Below are 13,217 nucleotides of genomic sequence, written 5' to 3'. Positions count from 1 at the left end.
GCTCAGGCATGCTGATGATTCATCTGACACAGAGTCCCAGGGAGGGATTTTTTGTGAGCCAGTTCATTTGGATGTTGATGCACGTTTCTATTTAAATCAACAGCTGAAGTGTGAATTAATCTGTGACATTTTTAAGATGGTTCGTGAGGCCAGAATTTGACTAATGATACTTGCACTGATCTCCTGCTAATTTTGGATTTATAGGTGTTGTATCATACCCAAACTTACAAATGTCTGGTCTTTTTTTTCTTCTTCTTTCCTTTTTTTTTTTTTCTTTCCACTCTCTTTTTTTTTCCTTATGGTTTGAACATTCATTTATTTAAGCTGACTTCACTGACTGCAATAGAATGACTGTCACTGAGTTACTGAGTTCAGTAGTTTGGGTCAGGACCAAATATACCTGTTTCTGGGAGTAAAAGGAATTATGAGGGTGATAATGAAACTTTCAGCAAAGCTCCTCTTATTGTGGCCAAAGTATCCCTTAGGTAATGAGCATCAGTGGTAGCAAATTTCCTATATTGATACCAGCTGTGCCAAAAAGCTCCTACCTGCACTATAGCGTGAGCAGGAGATCCCATGGGACATGGGATAGGACCAACTTCCTTTTGACGTGTAGTCAGTTTCCTGTGCTTTGTCTGTTGCTTTCCCTGAAAGTGTAACTGCACTAAACCTTAAAGTGTCTGCTGTAAAACAGCTTTGGCTTAAGGTATTAGTGAAATGATAGGGGAGAGAGATTCTTGAGGTATTACTCATTTACAGTAATCAAATGATACACATCCTGTACTGGTTGGATGCACTGAGAGTTGCCAGCAGTGGGAAGGAATTGAAGCTTTGCAGAAATTCTTCAGAGAATTGTTAGAAAATGAAACACTGCAAGGTTTTAAGCTAAAGTTTGATGTGTGTCAATGGAAGCAGCAGATCAAGTCTGCCAGAATTACTTCTGCTTTCCTGATTTACAGCGAAGGATCCATAGGAATGAAAGCAAGGGTGTGTTTCAGAGAGAAGAAAGTTTGAAAGATGTAACTTTACCTTGTTGTTGTTGTTGTCTTTGGGCTTGTTTTCTATTTAGCTGTACACTTGTCATTACATTACATCACTTTTTGCTTTTTTTTTTTTTTTCAGATTCCCAAGAAGGCAACTACAAGACAGAGGTCAACAGTAAACCCAGGAAGGAAAGGACAGCTTTCACCAAGGAGCAAATCAGAGAGCTAGAAGCAGAATTTGCTCATCACAACTATTTGACCAGGCTGAGAAGATATGAGATAGCAGTAAATCTTGACCTCACTGAAAGACAGGTACTGATGAAAAATAATGGACTTTAAATGCCTGCCCAATATGTACCAGGGATTAGTAGCTCCTCACAGTAAAGCTCCTGTTTATTATGCTAATAATTATGTTGATACATCAGATTGAATGTTTTAAGCAAAATTATATATATTTATTATCTCTCTGCTATGAAAGTAATTTATACTTTCATGTGTACCACTTACAGATAAATTTCATCTATTAGGCAGAGATGGAAGATAGAAGCATGAGTGATAGATCTGTTAGATGGGTGCATGTCTTTTCTAATCTGTCCACACTGATGTCATGAAGAGGGGATTGGTCCCAAAAACTGTATGCACAAGGAGTTGGTTTGCCTGCATGCAACAAATACAAGCAACTTGGTTCAGCCTATTAAGTATATGCAGTGGCCATTAATGCAGAGTTTCTGAACATCCTGTTTCCAGATGGCAGCAAAAATGGGAACGCCAGCAAAACTGGGATACAGGCATTTTAAACCCCTGCTTAGTAAAAGCAGCGGAGATGATGGAATTTCTTATCACTGTTATTGGTTTCCTGCTCACCAAACCCTGGTCCAGGAAACATTTCTGCATGTGCTTAAGTTTCATCATGCATGTTGTCACATTGATTTCTAATGGAAATATCCATGTTACACATGTATTAAAGTGTTTCAGGATCTCATGTCTATACACTAAATAGGTAGTGAAGTCACATTTCAAATAATAATTACATCAATGTACACATTTTGAAAATGTGTTTTAGTAAAGAAGTTTAGAATACTGGCCTCAAGTACACAAAATCTCATTAAATATTTCCTACAGTTTTAATATTAAAATGGAAAGCTTTTTGCCCACTGATAGACAGTCATTCTTTTTTCAGGAATTAATATGAGATTTAGGGATTGCTTTAGATGCAATCAGTAAGATGATGATATAGTCAAAAGTAGGTATCAAAATAGCATAATGATTTGTGAAGTCTACATATAAGAAGATTTGCAATTTTCTTGAGCACCTGCCATAGGTACATATATCAAATCCAGCAAATAAATGAAATAATAAATTATTTTAAAAATGAACACATTTTTACTCATAAAAGCAAATCCAACAGCTTTTTGCTTTGAAAGCTTCTAGAAAATGGCTGTGCCTTTGAGCTTTTCCAGAAAAACACAGCAATTTCTTGTTTGATTTGACCACAGTACCAGGTTTCACTGGGGTAATTTTCAGTTACTTATGTATGGTAATTATGTTTTTGAAGTACATTATTTTGTATCAAATAATTGATAAAATTTTGCCTTTTTTTCATTTCCACTGTCTATGCTTTTTAGACTCACACCTGATTTTGACAGCTAAGGGGAGAAAGAATGAATTCTTGTCTTGGTGACAAAGGTAGAGTTGGCATGAAACTGAACAATGATAAATAAATTTAAAAAAAATATCTGATGGCAAATTTGACAGGAATCAGTCAGCTGGATATAGCTCTACATTTAATAATGGTGAATTTGGTCTAGAATTAAGTGTTGCCCCGAATAAATTCTATGTTCTTTTCTTCAAAGATCATGTTGAGTAGTACAACTAAATGAAGAGACAGTTTATTATCCTGAAGGGAATAGTTAATCTAAAAGCATTTAGCATACTGAAAATAACATAAATATTAAATATTGTTTTAGGAGGAGAAAAGACAGTCCAGCTATATAAGTACAGAGAATTTATTTAAGTCATGGTAGTAGTTTCTGTTCTCCACTGTCACAAAGCATCAGTTTTAAGCATTCTGCAGATTATTGTGGTAATTTCTATAGCATTGTCATTAGTCTTTTTATTTATGTAATCTAATCCTTCTCTGCTTCCCCAGATTATCACAGAGTGACAACTGAGCTCCTAGAGATAACTCCCTTCCCTTCTTCCTTCCTTCCTGCCTTCCTGCTTAACACCACCTTAGAAAAGGAAAGCATTAAAATTTTTAGTTTGATAGAATCCAGTTCTGTATCTTTCCACAGTAAAATGGTCTGAGAAAAAGAAGAAACAACAACAACAACAAAGCATAAAAACTGTATTGTTAATCAAAAAGTGAACACTGAGGGGAAATTCTGGACATATTTTTCAGTTTCTGAATCATATGGTTATGTATGTTATAGCCAAGTAATGTTATAAAGCAAAAATGTCTCTTTTAAAACAATTCTATTGCTTTGATAGAAAACTGGTGTAAATAGCATGGATCTAGGTATGGGTTTCCCTGGTATATGGCAGACTTCAGAAGCTGAATGCCATAAATCAAAAGACTTGGCTCTTCTTGTATACTTGTTTTATATCAGTATTCCTCCAGTGACTTAAAAATGTACTTCAGAGTGAACATGGTGGGACATTAATACTTCTTTTCTCTCCAGTTAAGAGAGGGAAGTCTCCTCAGGACCTGTCTTTCTATCATTACCAAAATGAATCATTACCCTTGAGCGAGATAAGAGCACTTATTTTCATTCTTACTATCGTTATGACTTTTTTTCAACTAGCCATGCCTACAGAGGAGATCATATTTGATACCTACCTTAAACAGGTGCAAAAAAATGATCTAAAATATATTGATGGCATTATCAGCCATGCCCCCCCTTTCCCATGATATAGCATTTTTAGAAGATTGCTGTTTGCAGAACTGTTTCTCTTTACTATTTTTCCCCAAAGCTGCATTGCAGAGAGTGCAATAGCTGATAGTTCCTTTGTTTGAAAGTAGTGAACACACAAGTGATAGCCTTGATCTCATGCTGTAGACCCCTTGGTGTTGGGAGATTTCTTGATCTTTCATGAAACACTGAATTTGCATACAGAGAATTGAAACTTCCTAGAGTTGGTACAATGGTAAAATAGTAGCATTGGCTATTGGGTGAAATAATGAATCTGCTTGGAAAATAGGTTTGAGAGCAGACCTTACCCCTGATGGAATTATTTGTTTAGCATTACTTTTTAGTTAAGATTTTTTAAAAAAGACAAATGTATTATTCAGATAAAGAAGAACAACAAAATAATCTGGGGAAAGTATTGTTGGGTCATCTTAAAGCTACAACTTTCAGTTATTCCCCAAGATGTGAGATAAATCATGTAGCCTATTAACTTAAAAAATCTCTATCTTCCTCTTGACTATAGTGATAATTTCTACTATATGCCACAGATGAAAAGAGGCACTGACCAACTAACACTTCATAATTACCTTTCTGGCATTTAAACAAGCTGAAGGAAAGAACATATGTCTAACCATATTTAAAAACCTATATAAGAGTATTAAAGTTTTCTGCAGTCATCAAAGTAAGGCTTCATTTGACTTTTGAAATAACTTACAAGATCAATTCAAACATAATTGACTTGTGGAAGACTATTTCACAAAAAAACCCCAAAAAACCAAAAAAAAAAAAAAACCCAAAAAAAAAACACAACCAAGAAAAAAATCCTACATATGGCTCAGGAGAAGGAAGTAATCCTATCACTCCCTAAAAAGGAAACCTGAGTTACAAGACAGGAGGATGACATTAAATAAGTGCCTCAATTGCCTAGATATAAAGAGTGCACTTTGAGAGCATTATAAGCACATCTGGTGGTAGGATGGCTCTATTATGGTATTGTAAGAACTCCAGAAATATAGGTACATATAATGCTTGCTCCCTCTCCTGTAGAGTGCACTCACAATCCCAGATCAGGCAGCAGTTAATAATTTTCAGCTGGCAGGCCTCTATTATATTTTGAAGAGCTAGTTAGACTAAAAACTATCTGAGTTCCCTAGATATTTGTAACCTTGACAAACGCATTCTTGGCTTTTTTGTACCTCCAGATAAACTTGGAGATGGTTCCATGCAGACTTTTTAATATCTCACCGTGGGATGAGGGGAGGAAGCAGCTGCAGTGGGGTATCAGAGGAGTGGCAAAATGGACATTTTTACGGAGTTGATCCTGCCAAATATAGAAAGAGTAGGAGATCTTTCCATCTCACAAGATCTTTTTGCGTGGAGCTAATCAAAAGAGTAATGTTGCAGTTCTTCAGGCTAGCTAAGGTTACCGGAATAAACAGTCCAAATATGTAATGCTTCAGTTTGCCAACACAAACGGAAAATCCCACCTAGTCAGATTAAATTCTGCTGATGGCAACAACAGCTTTATTTCTTCTCAACTTTAATTTCCAATATCTGCCTAGAAGCTACCAATCATTTATAAAAAGCCTAAAGCCATTGATTTTGCATAGGCAAAGGACAAAATTTTTTCCAAGTGAAGAATGCTTTTGTACCAAGCGTTTGACTTCCATGCATGTGGTACCAACATGGAATGAGTCACAAAGAAAGAAGCTTTGTGATGCCTTTTTCCTGCCAGAAATGGAAACAAGCAGCCCTATTATTTAAATTATACTTTGGTATAGTACCATGACCCACACTGTAGCACTGCATTGTTAAGATCAAATCATGCAAATACTACATGAAGCTTACCGTTAGAAAATTTTTCTCCAGACCTGGTTACCTCAAAACTTCCTCGCAAGTGACTTGATTAAAATACTTCTCAGCATTACAAAGGTAAATGGAGGTTAATCACTGCATTTTTTAGATTTCATTGATAAGGTAAGAGTAGCTTTATTTGGTCACCCAGGCAAGAAAACAGGAATTCAACATTCCTCTATCATGTGTTTGTTCTGCACAGCTGCTGGAAGTGTAAATATCTCTTCATGCCTTAAATAGCATAACTAATTTTCTACTTTAGGGGGCTAGTTTTCTGAGGCTAGGTGGTGAATATTTTCAGACAAAAATCAAACTGTATTGATAGGACAGGCTTGACCACATCAGTCTGTCATGCTGTCACATCTTTGAAAGGCAGCTGCTCATTCCACACTTCCATGTGTTAAGCACACTCTATCCACACTATAATAATGAGTCTGCATGGCTTGAAATCCTTTAGATTTTTTGTTTATTTAAAGTAACACTGTTAATAAAATAAAACTTTGATATTTGTCTTGAGCAATATAAATACCAACAGTAAGAGTCACTGTGCTACCTCTGTTCTTTCTCAGGAAAGAATTCAGCTAGAAAACTTAGACATAATTAGTGCATAATTTCGATTTGTGCACTAATTATTTTTAAAAAAATTACATGGCAAAAATTCATCAGCATATTTAATTTGCAGTATTGATTGAATTTAAACAAGCAATTCATATGCAAAGAGCCAAGAACTTCAAGCTGTTAGTTGTGAATGGACCCTACACCTGCAGAGAGACCCCATGAGGTTCTGGGTGGGGAGAAACCTCTGCTGTGCCAAGAAGCATATGTGATATAGACAGGGATATTAGCAGCTCATACAGCTGCTTTTACCAAGTGTTTGAGGCTATTACCTACCCCTGCTCCTTCTTAAGCTCAAGTTGAGAAAGATGTGGCTTCTTCTGTTATCTCTTTAGGGAGAGAGGAGCTTTTAAATTTGTCATTTGTAGTCGTTTTAAGAAATAGAAGAAATCAGTGGAGAACAAATTATTTTGTAGAGTCAAAAATGAACATGTAGAATAAAGGAGATTTTTTTTTCTTTTGGAGGCCATTGAGAAATGTTGATCTGTGCCAAATGGGTGCAAAGTGATAAACATTACAATTCTTTTTTTTATCATGAAGTAAAATACTCTACATATCAGTAATTCATAGAGGTAAATGTCTACACAAAGAAGAGGAAATTTTAGCTTAAGGTAATTCGTTTTCCACCATTTGTTTATTTTGTAGGTTTGGATCACATGATCATAGAATCATGGAATTGTTTGGGTTACAGTACCTTAAAGATCATTTAGTTCCAACTGCCCATGGGCAGGGAACATTTCACTAGACAAAGTTGCTCAGATCCTCATCCACTCCAACCTAAACACTTGCAAGGATGGAAAGTTCACAACCTCTTTGGGCAACCTCAGCCTTACAGTAGAGAATTTCTTCCTAATATCTAATATAAACCTACCCTCCTTCATCTTAAAACCATTCCCCCTTGTCCTATGAGTGACTCATCAAAGTCACTCTCTATCCCTGTAAGCCCCCTTAGGTCCTATAGATAGTAAGGAAATGGATGAAAGTATGCTCTTAAAAGATCTATTACAGGAGAATAAGGTAGAGGGAGTTCAAGCAGCAGCCCCTCAGATTGCCTTTCTTTGCCTATAACCAAAAAAAGGAAAGACTAATTTTACAAAAAAATACAACCTTAGATTATGTAAAACAAGTCACTAGGAGGAAGGTGCCTGAAATAGTGTTTGTCTTTCTGCTTAAGATATATTAACTGCAAAATCTACTTTAGAGAGGTTTTGATTCAGGAAGATTAGCTGTTTGATCATGAAAGCAATTTTGAAGACCATTGGTGGAGAAGGCAACTGTTCTTTGGAGGGAGTAGAGGGAGGTAAACTGAGTGCTCCCAAAGACTTTTGAAACTGGAATGAAGTACTGCTATCACTGCTGTCCTCTGAAATATAATGGCTATTCCATCCCTGTTTAAACGTGGGAGGTAGAAAGGAGAATGTATCACCTAAGCAGTACCAAAATCTCAACTGACTTTCATGTAACGATAAACCAGAACTCACTCCTACACCTTCCTGGGTGCCAAAAGCTCCAGCTGTCCTTTGTGCACCTGCCAAAACCTCCCCTTTCTCTCAACAGCTGCTGCAAAGTACTTGTACACATTCAGTGTAAAGTTCTGTAATGAAACATGAAGCAGATCATTTTAAATAAGTGAGCAGGTGACTTAAATAATTTTAATCACAAGGCTCTGGTACCACTCCTTAATTTCCAAAGATAAGTCCATTTTCTTCAAGTGATGGATTTTGGAAATATTTTATATTACCTAAGAAAACATTTAATAATAAAATTTATTTAAATTAGTTTTAATCTCTAAAATATATTTGAGATTTTTATGAGATTTTCTTTGGAATAGAAAATTGAATTCCTTTGTTATATTCTATGAGCAATTATATTTATTCATAGGTTGTACACTTCTATTTTACTTCTATAAGTTTCTGAATAAACTATCATGAAAGTATTATCTATATGCATGCAAAAAAGGCAAGCTTCAGCTGTATAACACCAGAGATTTCTGTAAATTTCAGGAGTTTGACTTTCCTTAAAACTTGGCAGCATAAATGTACTATCTAAAAATAACAGGAATGTTTTCAAGGCCTAAGAAAGTTTAGAAGTAAACTAATTTTTTTTCTAATTTTGAAAACTTAGGGTTATTTTTTATTATTCGTATGTTTGTCTGTATCAGAGGAAAGTAAATGGAAAGATTTAAAAATAATAAATGTAAATGGATAATGGCTGACTGAGGCAGAATGCTTTAAAGGCTTGCTACTTTGGTCTTCATGGCATATCATTTAGGTATATTAAAACATGGAATTTAGGATACTGACTGCAAAGACTCTTGCTTAGAAATATGGATCCCCTAAAACAAAAGAATAGCTACAACTGGCACAGCACTCTTTTTTCTAATTTTTAAGGCTCTCTAGATATCAGGCCTCAAATTTTTATCTTGTTTAGGACTCATGCCACTAAAACCTGGAATAGAAAACCAGATTTTAGGAAAGAATTTTTCATTTCCAGAAAATAGCTTTTATAAAGAGAAAGTATTTTTTCTTAAAAGAAGAAAGGGAGCTGATAGTAAAACTAAGATAGTTTGAATTCAGTCATTACTTTTTCATTCAATTATTCTTAAAGTTAACATGACTGAAAGGCTCTGCTGAAGAAGGAGCACTAAATCAGACATTTAGGAAATATTTACATTTTGAATCAAAAGGAGTTGTTGATGTCCACATAAGGAAGTTATATTAAAGATACACATCCAACACAGCCCATCATGTGGTCCTTCAGACTACTAAGGACCTATATTTCATAAGTATGTAATAATTATTTTGGCAATGTAGACACTAACAATGTCAACCTCATTGTTTTAACTCCCCTCCTATGATTCCTACAGAGCAGACCTTAAAATAAATTGGTCACAGCAAAACATTTATCTTGTAGATCAGGAGATATGTGATGAGAAATAATTTACTCGTATCTAAAGTAACAGTCTAATCATCAGATGTGGAGATGCAGATGCTAAACAACTTGTCGACTAAGGGAAAAGAAACAGGGCTTTCGTGCCAGTAAGCAGATGTGCTCAATAGACTGCCTCATAAGCGCTGATTTAGAAACAGCTGTTAATGCTACCATCATCTTTAATGCAGCTCATTTCCCGCCACTTCCTTTGTTTGCTGCGCATACACATGCTTGCTCCATACAGTCAAGTTGTGCTAGTCAAAGGGTGGAGACGAGGGAGTGCATTTCCATAAACAGTAGGCAATCAGGACTTGATTCTGAGAGGTGGTGAGCATACTCAGACCCTGCGGGAGCTAACTTAGGCTTGAAAAATAGCATTAAAAGCTCTGTAAATCTTATTAAGTTTGTCACAGTAGATCTTTAAGCTTTCTTAAAGGATATAATTTTTTGCAAAAGTTTTGAATGTCACTACTAGTCCTTTCACTGGGGGAAATTTCAAAAATTTTTAAGTTCATTTCAGCAAGGATTTTTCTCTCTATTTTTATTTCAATTTTTCTTTATTTTTCTTTCAGTCATTCAGTCACTCTGTCACTCTTGATCTATTCTATTCTATTCTATTCTATTTTATTCTATTCTATTCTACTTCTTTTACTTTCAATCTTCTTTCTTAGTCCTCTCTCCTTTATGTTTTTCAGGGTTTTTTGTTTTGACTCATGTTATATGCATGAAGATTTAAATGAATTGTGTGTTTAAAAAGCATTCTTTTCCATGAACCAAGATAAACTGATGCTCTGAATTACTTCACACAAAGTTTGCTTCACTTCCTTTCCATTACTAAAATATCGATGGATCACATATCAGTAACAATTATACCCTCTATAACTGACCTTCAGCTCCAAAGGAAGTTCAGAATTCCAATATCTAAATTTGATCTCTAGAGGAAATAACAAGTGAAGTACCTGACTCATATTATTAGCAAATGAGCATTAAGGTCTTCATTTAGAGTCTATTGATATGTATGAAAAAAACCTCACATTGACATTAGTGTACTTTGGATCAGATCAAAAGTGCACTTCAATACTTCATAATGGAGGACATAAAGAAATATATATTAAAAAATATTTTGTGTGTGCCACAGTAAATGGCATCAAAATAAACTCACAAAATTTCCAATGATAAACTTGACTATAAATGATTTCTAGCTTTTGAGAATAGACTACAAATGATTTCTAGCTTTTGAGAATAATCTTTGACATACCAAAAAAGCAATTGCTCATTTTATATTCTATAAGTAAATCAGATGCAGTTTATTAAAAGTAATGAACAAAAAAGCCTTTCCCTCCCCTTTTTAACATTGTTACCATTTTCTCTTTATGGGAAGGCTATATGTTCGTAATATTCAGTAGTATATTTGCTCCTAAGAGATTGTCAGGGTTACTTTCTTCCTTCTACACTCAAGTGAGTTCATGCAAAAAGGGAGCTGGAGTCATTTCAGCCCAACTTTCCCAAAATGCCATGTTTCACGTACAATGGGTCACCTGCAGACATAGCATTACATGCTGGATCCTTGGAGGAATATGCAAATGTAACTTGTGCTCATCCTTGAAAAGGGAAGTCATCATCCCTTAACTGATTTATATCAACTAATATGCAGGTGCTGACCTCTACTAATCCCTGGTGGAGGCACTTTAAAGGCATAATTTCATGAGCTGATCTGAAGGCTGGTGATCTGAATAAAGAAGTACTCCCCAGCCTGGATTCAGTTACTCATTACCTGGACCTGGGGTCAATCTTTTGGTTTTAATGCTCAAGGACACAGACTCATCTCAACTCTGCTGTTGTCAAAATGGCCTGAATTATAACAAGCAGAACCAAAACGTATTGTCATAAAAAATGAAAACCAGAACAAGTTATTAAATTACAGTAGAAAACAGTCAAAAAATGTCAGTTTAGCAGATGTGAGAATTAGTTTTTTCTGTGAGAGAACAGAAATGAGCACCTGGAACAGAAGCCAGGCATTAATCATCCTGTTCACTCCTGTCCCATCCACGACAGTGTCTGACTGGTCACAGGAATATTAGCTTCAGTTTCTCAAGTATTCACAACTGAACTGACCGCATCCAGAAGGCCTGGATGTCTCTTATTCCAGTAAGTTAAAGTAGGTTGCAACCAGGCTGTGCACTGAAACCTTTACTTCAAATGCATTATTGTCATTTTTTTTGAAACCATGTTTTCTATAAATTATTATTACTCTCTTCTAGGCTTTAAGTGATGTGAATTATTCTGTGAATGTTCAAGGACATAAAAACATCCAGAGAACTGCTTGGACCTTTTAATAATTACTCCAATCCTGTAATTTTTTCTTACCAAAGAATAATGGCTTGGCTCTTATTTCATAAGAAGTGCGGTAATATCCTGTAATAATGGGTCCAATCCAAAGTGTATTATTTTTGATGCTCAGATAATGATTGCAGTCGTATCTACTGCACTACCTGGCACAAGGGCGCAAGTAGAGCAGTGCCTTTTGCAAGGGCAACTTCACTATTAAAAAACCCCCCAAAAATGAAACTAAATATTATCACTTCTCCCAGAAAGCTGCCAATGCTATACCCTTTTGAGGATGTTGTTTCCAGGATCGCTTCTGATACCAGTTCTGAGTATGGTAATATCCAACATCACAGCAGCCACGAATAAATACCTTCCCTTTTACACTTTTTCACTTGGCAAGCTAGATTTCTTTGGCTCTGATGAGCTGACTAGAGGAAAAGATGTGCTCTGCTTTAAGGCTCTTAACTAACCTGGAATAATTTTTCCCTGTTCCCAAGTGATTTGCTTTAACAGCTCACTTTGACTTTAACTGGAATATAGAGTATTAAAAAAATAAATAAGCTCTCTTCCTTCCTATATACATACACAAAGAGTGCAACGCTATCTATCAGTTCAACTGTAGTAAAATTTTAATGCAAAATTCAAAGCAATAGTAAAGGTTAAAAACTGTGAGGTTTCCTGGATGTGTAAGACAGATTCAGCAAAACAGCATTTTTGTGGCTCTATTACTCATGTTGAACAATATGTCCTGCTGTGCCTGTTGCTTGCTGATTCTTTTAAAACTCTGAAACACATTCTGCTAAACACAGCAGAGGATATACTAGCATTGCAAGCTTTCTTGCTTTTTTTCCAAGTTAAATGTTGCAGGCATTGTTTATTTTTCTGTGGAACCTTCATCTGAAGAGCTGCACACACACACACGAGATTTTTCAGCTACATTAACTCGAAATGAATCAAACTGAACAATATTCTATTCATACTGTTCTCAGTGACAGTACTTGAAGCTGATCTGAAATCAGCCTTTAATCTGGTCTAATATATTTGACAGCTGCTATGCACATCTTTTTTTTTCTTTACTTTTCTTTTGGCTATTGAAAAATATTGTGGTTTGCAGTGCAAATAATTTAGGTTTACTTTTCCCTCATATATTTCCATACAGAGATGGGGAGGAGCGGAAATGAGTTTCAGCTGGCATAAAATCTTGGGGTTTAATATGACTTAAACACAGATACATTTTTAGTCTTCCATGTTATGAATTTCTTTTTCATTCTTATCTGAAATTATTTGCTAATTTTGACTCAATTTATAAATGCCTTGCCTTCTGACTCTGTGAGTATTTATTTGTCTAAAAAATTTGATCAGGGTCTATGGTTAAATGCAGCAGAATAAAGGATCAGTTGACTAGAATAATTTGAATGCATTTGTGAAATAGGGAAGTCTTAAGCTCTTATAGTAAGAAATGGTCTTTCAGATACTTCAGCAAGTTTAAAAAAAAGGCACCTTTAAAGTGGTGCACCTGAAACTCATCACCAGCTTACAGAAACAAAGAAGAAAGCAATGCCAAATTTCAGGCAAGTTGTTTTGCAGAGTAACTACC

The 13,217-nt window shown here is 35.4% G+C and overlaps 1 protein-coding gene across 1 annotated transcript in view; it reads left to right on the top strand.

Moving 5' to 3' along the window:
• The window catches only part of MEOX2 (mesenchyme homeobox 2), a 51,437-nt gene that overhangs the window by 36,547 nt on the left and 1,673 nt on the right, over positions 1–13,217 (top strand). The window contains exon 2 of the mRNA XM_054274038.1: positions 1,123–1,295. Within this exon, the coding sequence (XP_054130013.1) occupies positions 1,123–1,295 (173 nt within the window). The remainder of the gene's footprint in view (positions 1–1,122; positions 1,296–13,217) is intronic.

Source organism: Melozone crissalis, unplaced genomic scaffold, assembly GCF_028551555.1.
Source record: "Melozone crissalis strain CALT ecotype California unplaced genomic scaffold, PUWL_Pcris_2 ptg000016l_1, whole genome shotgun sequence".
In the NCBI taxonomy this organism is placed as follows: Eukaryota; Metazoa; Chordata; class Aves; order Passeriformes; family Passerellidae; genus Melozone; species Melozone crissalis.
Note: the sequence above shows the minus strand (reverse complement) of the source record. Positions and strands in the feature narration are given on the sequence as shown.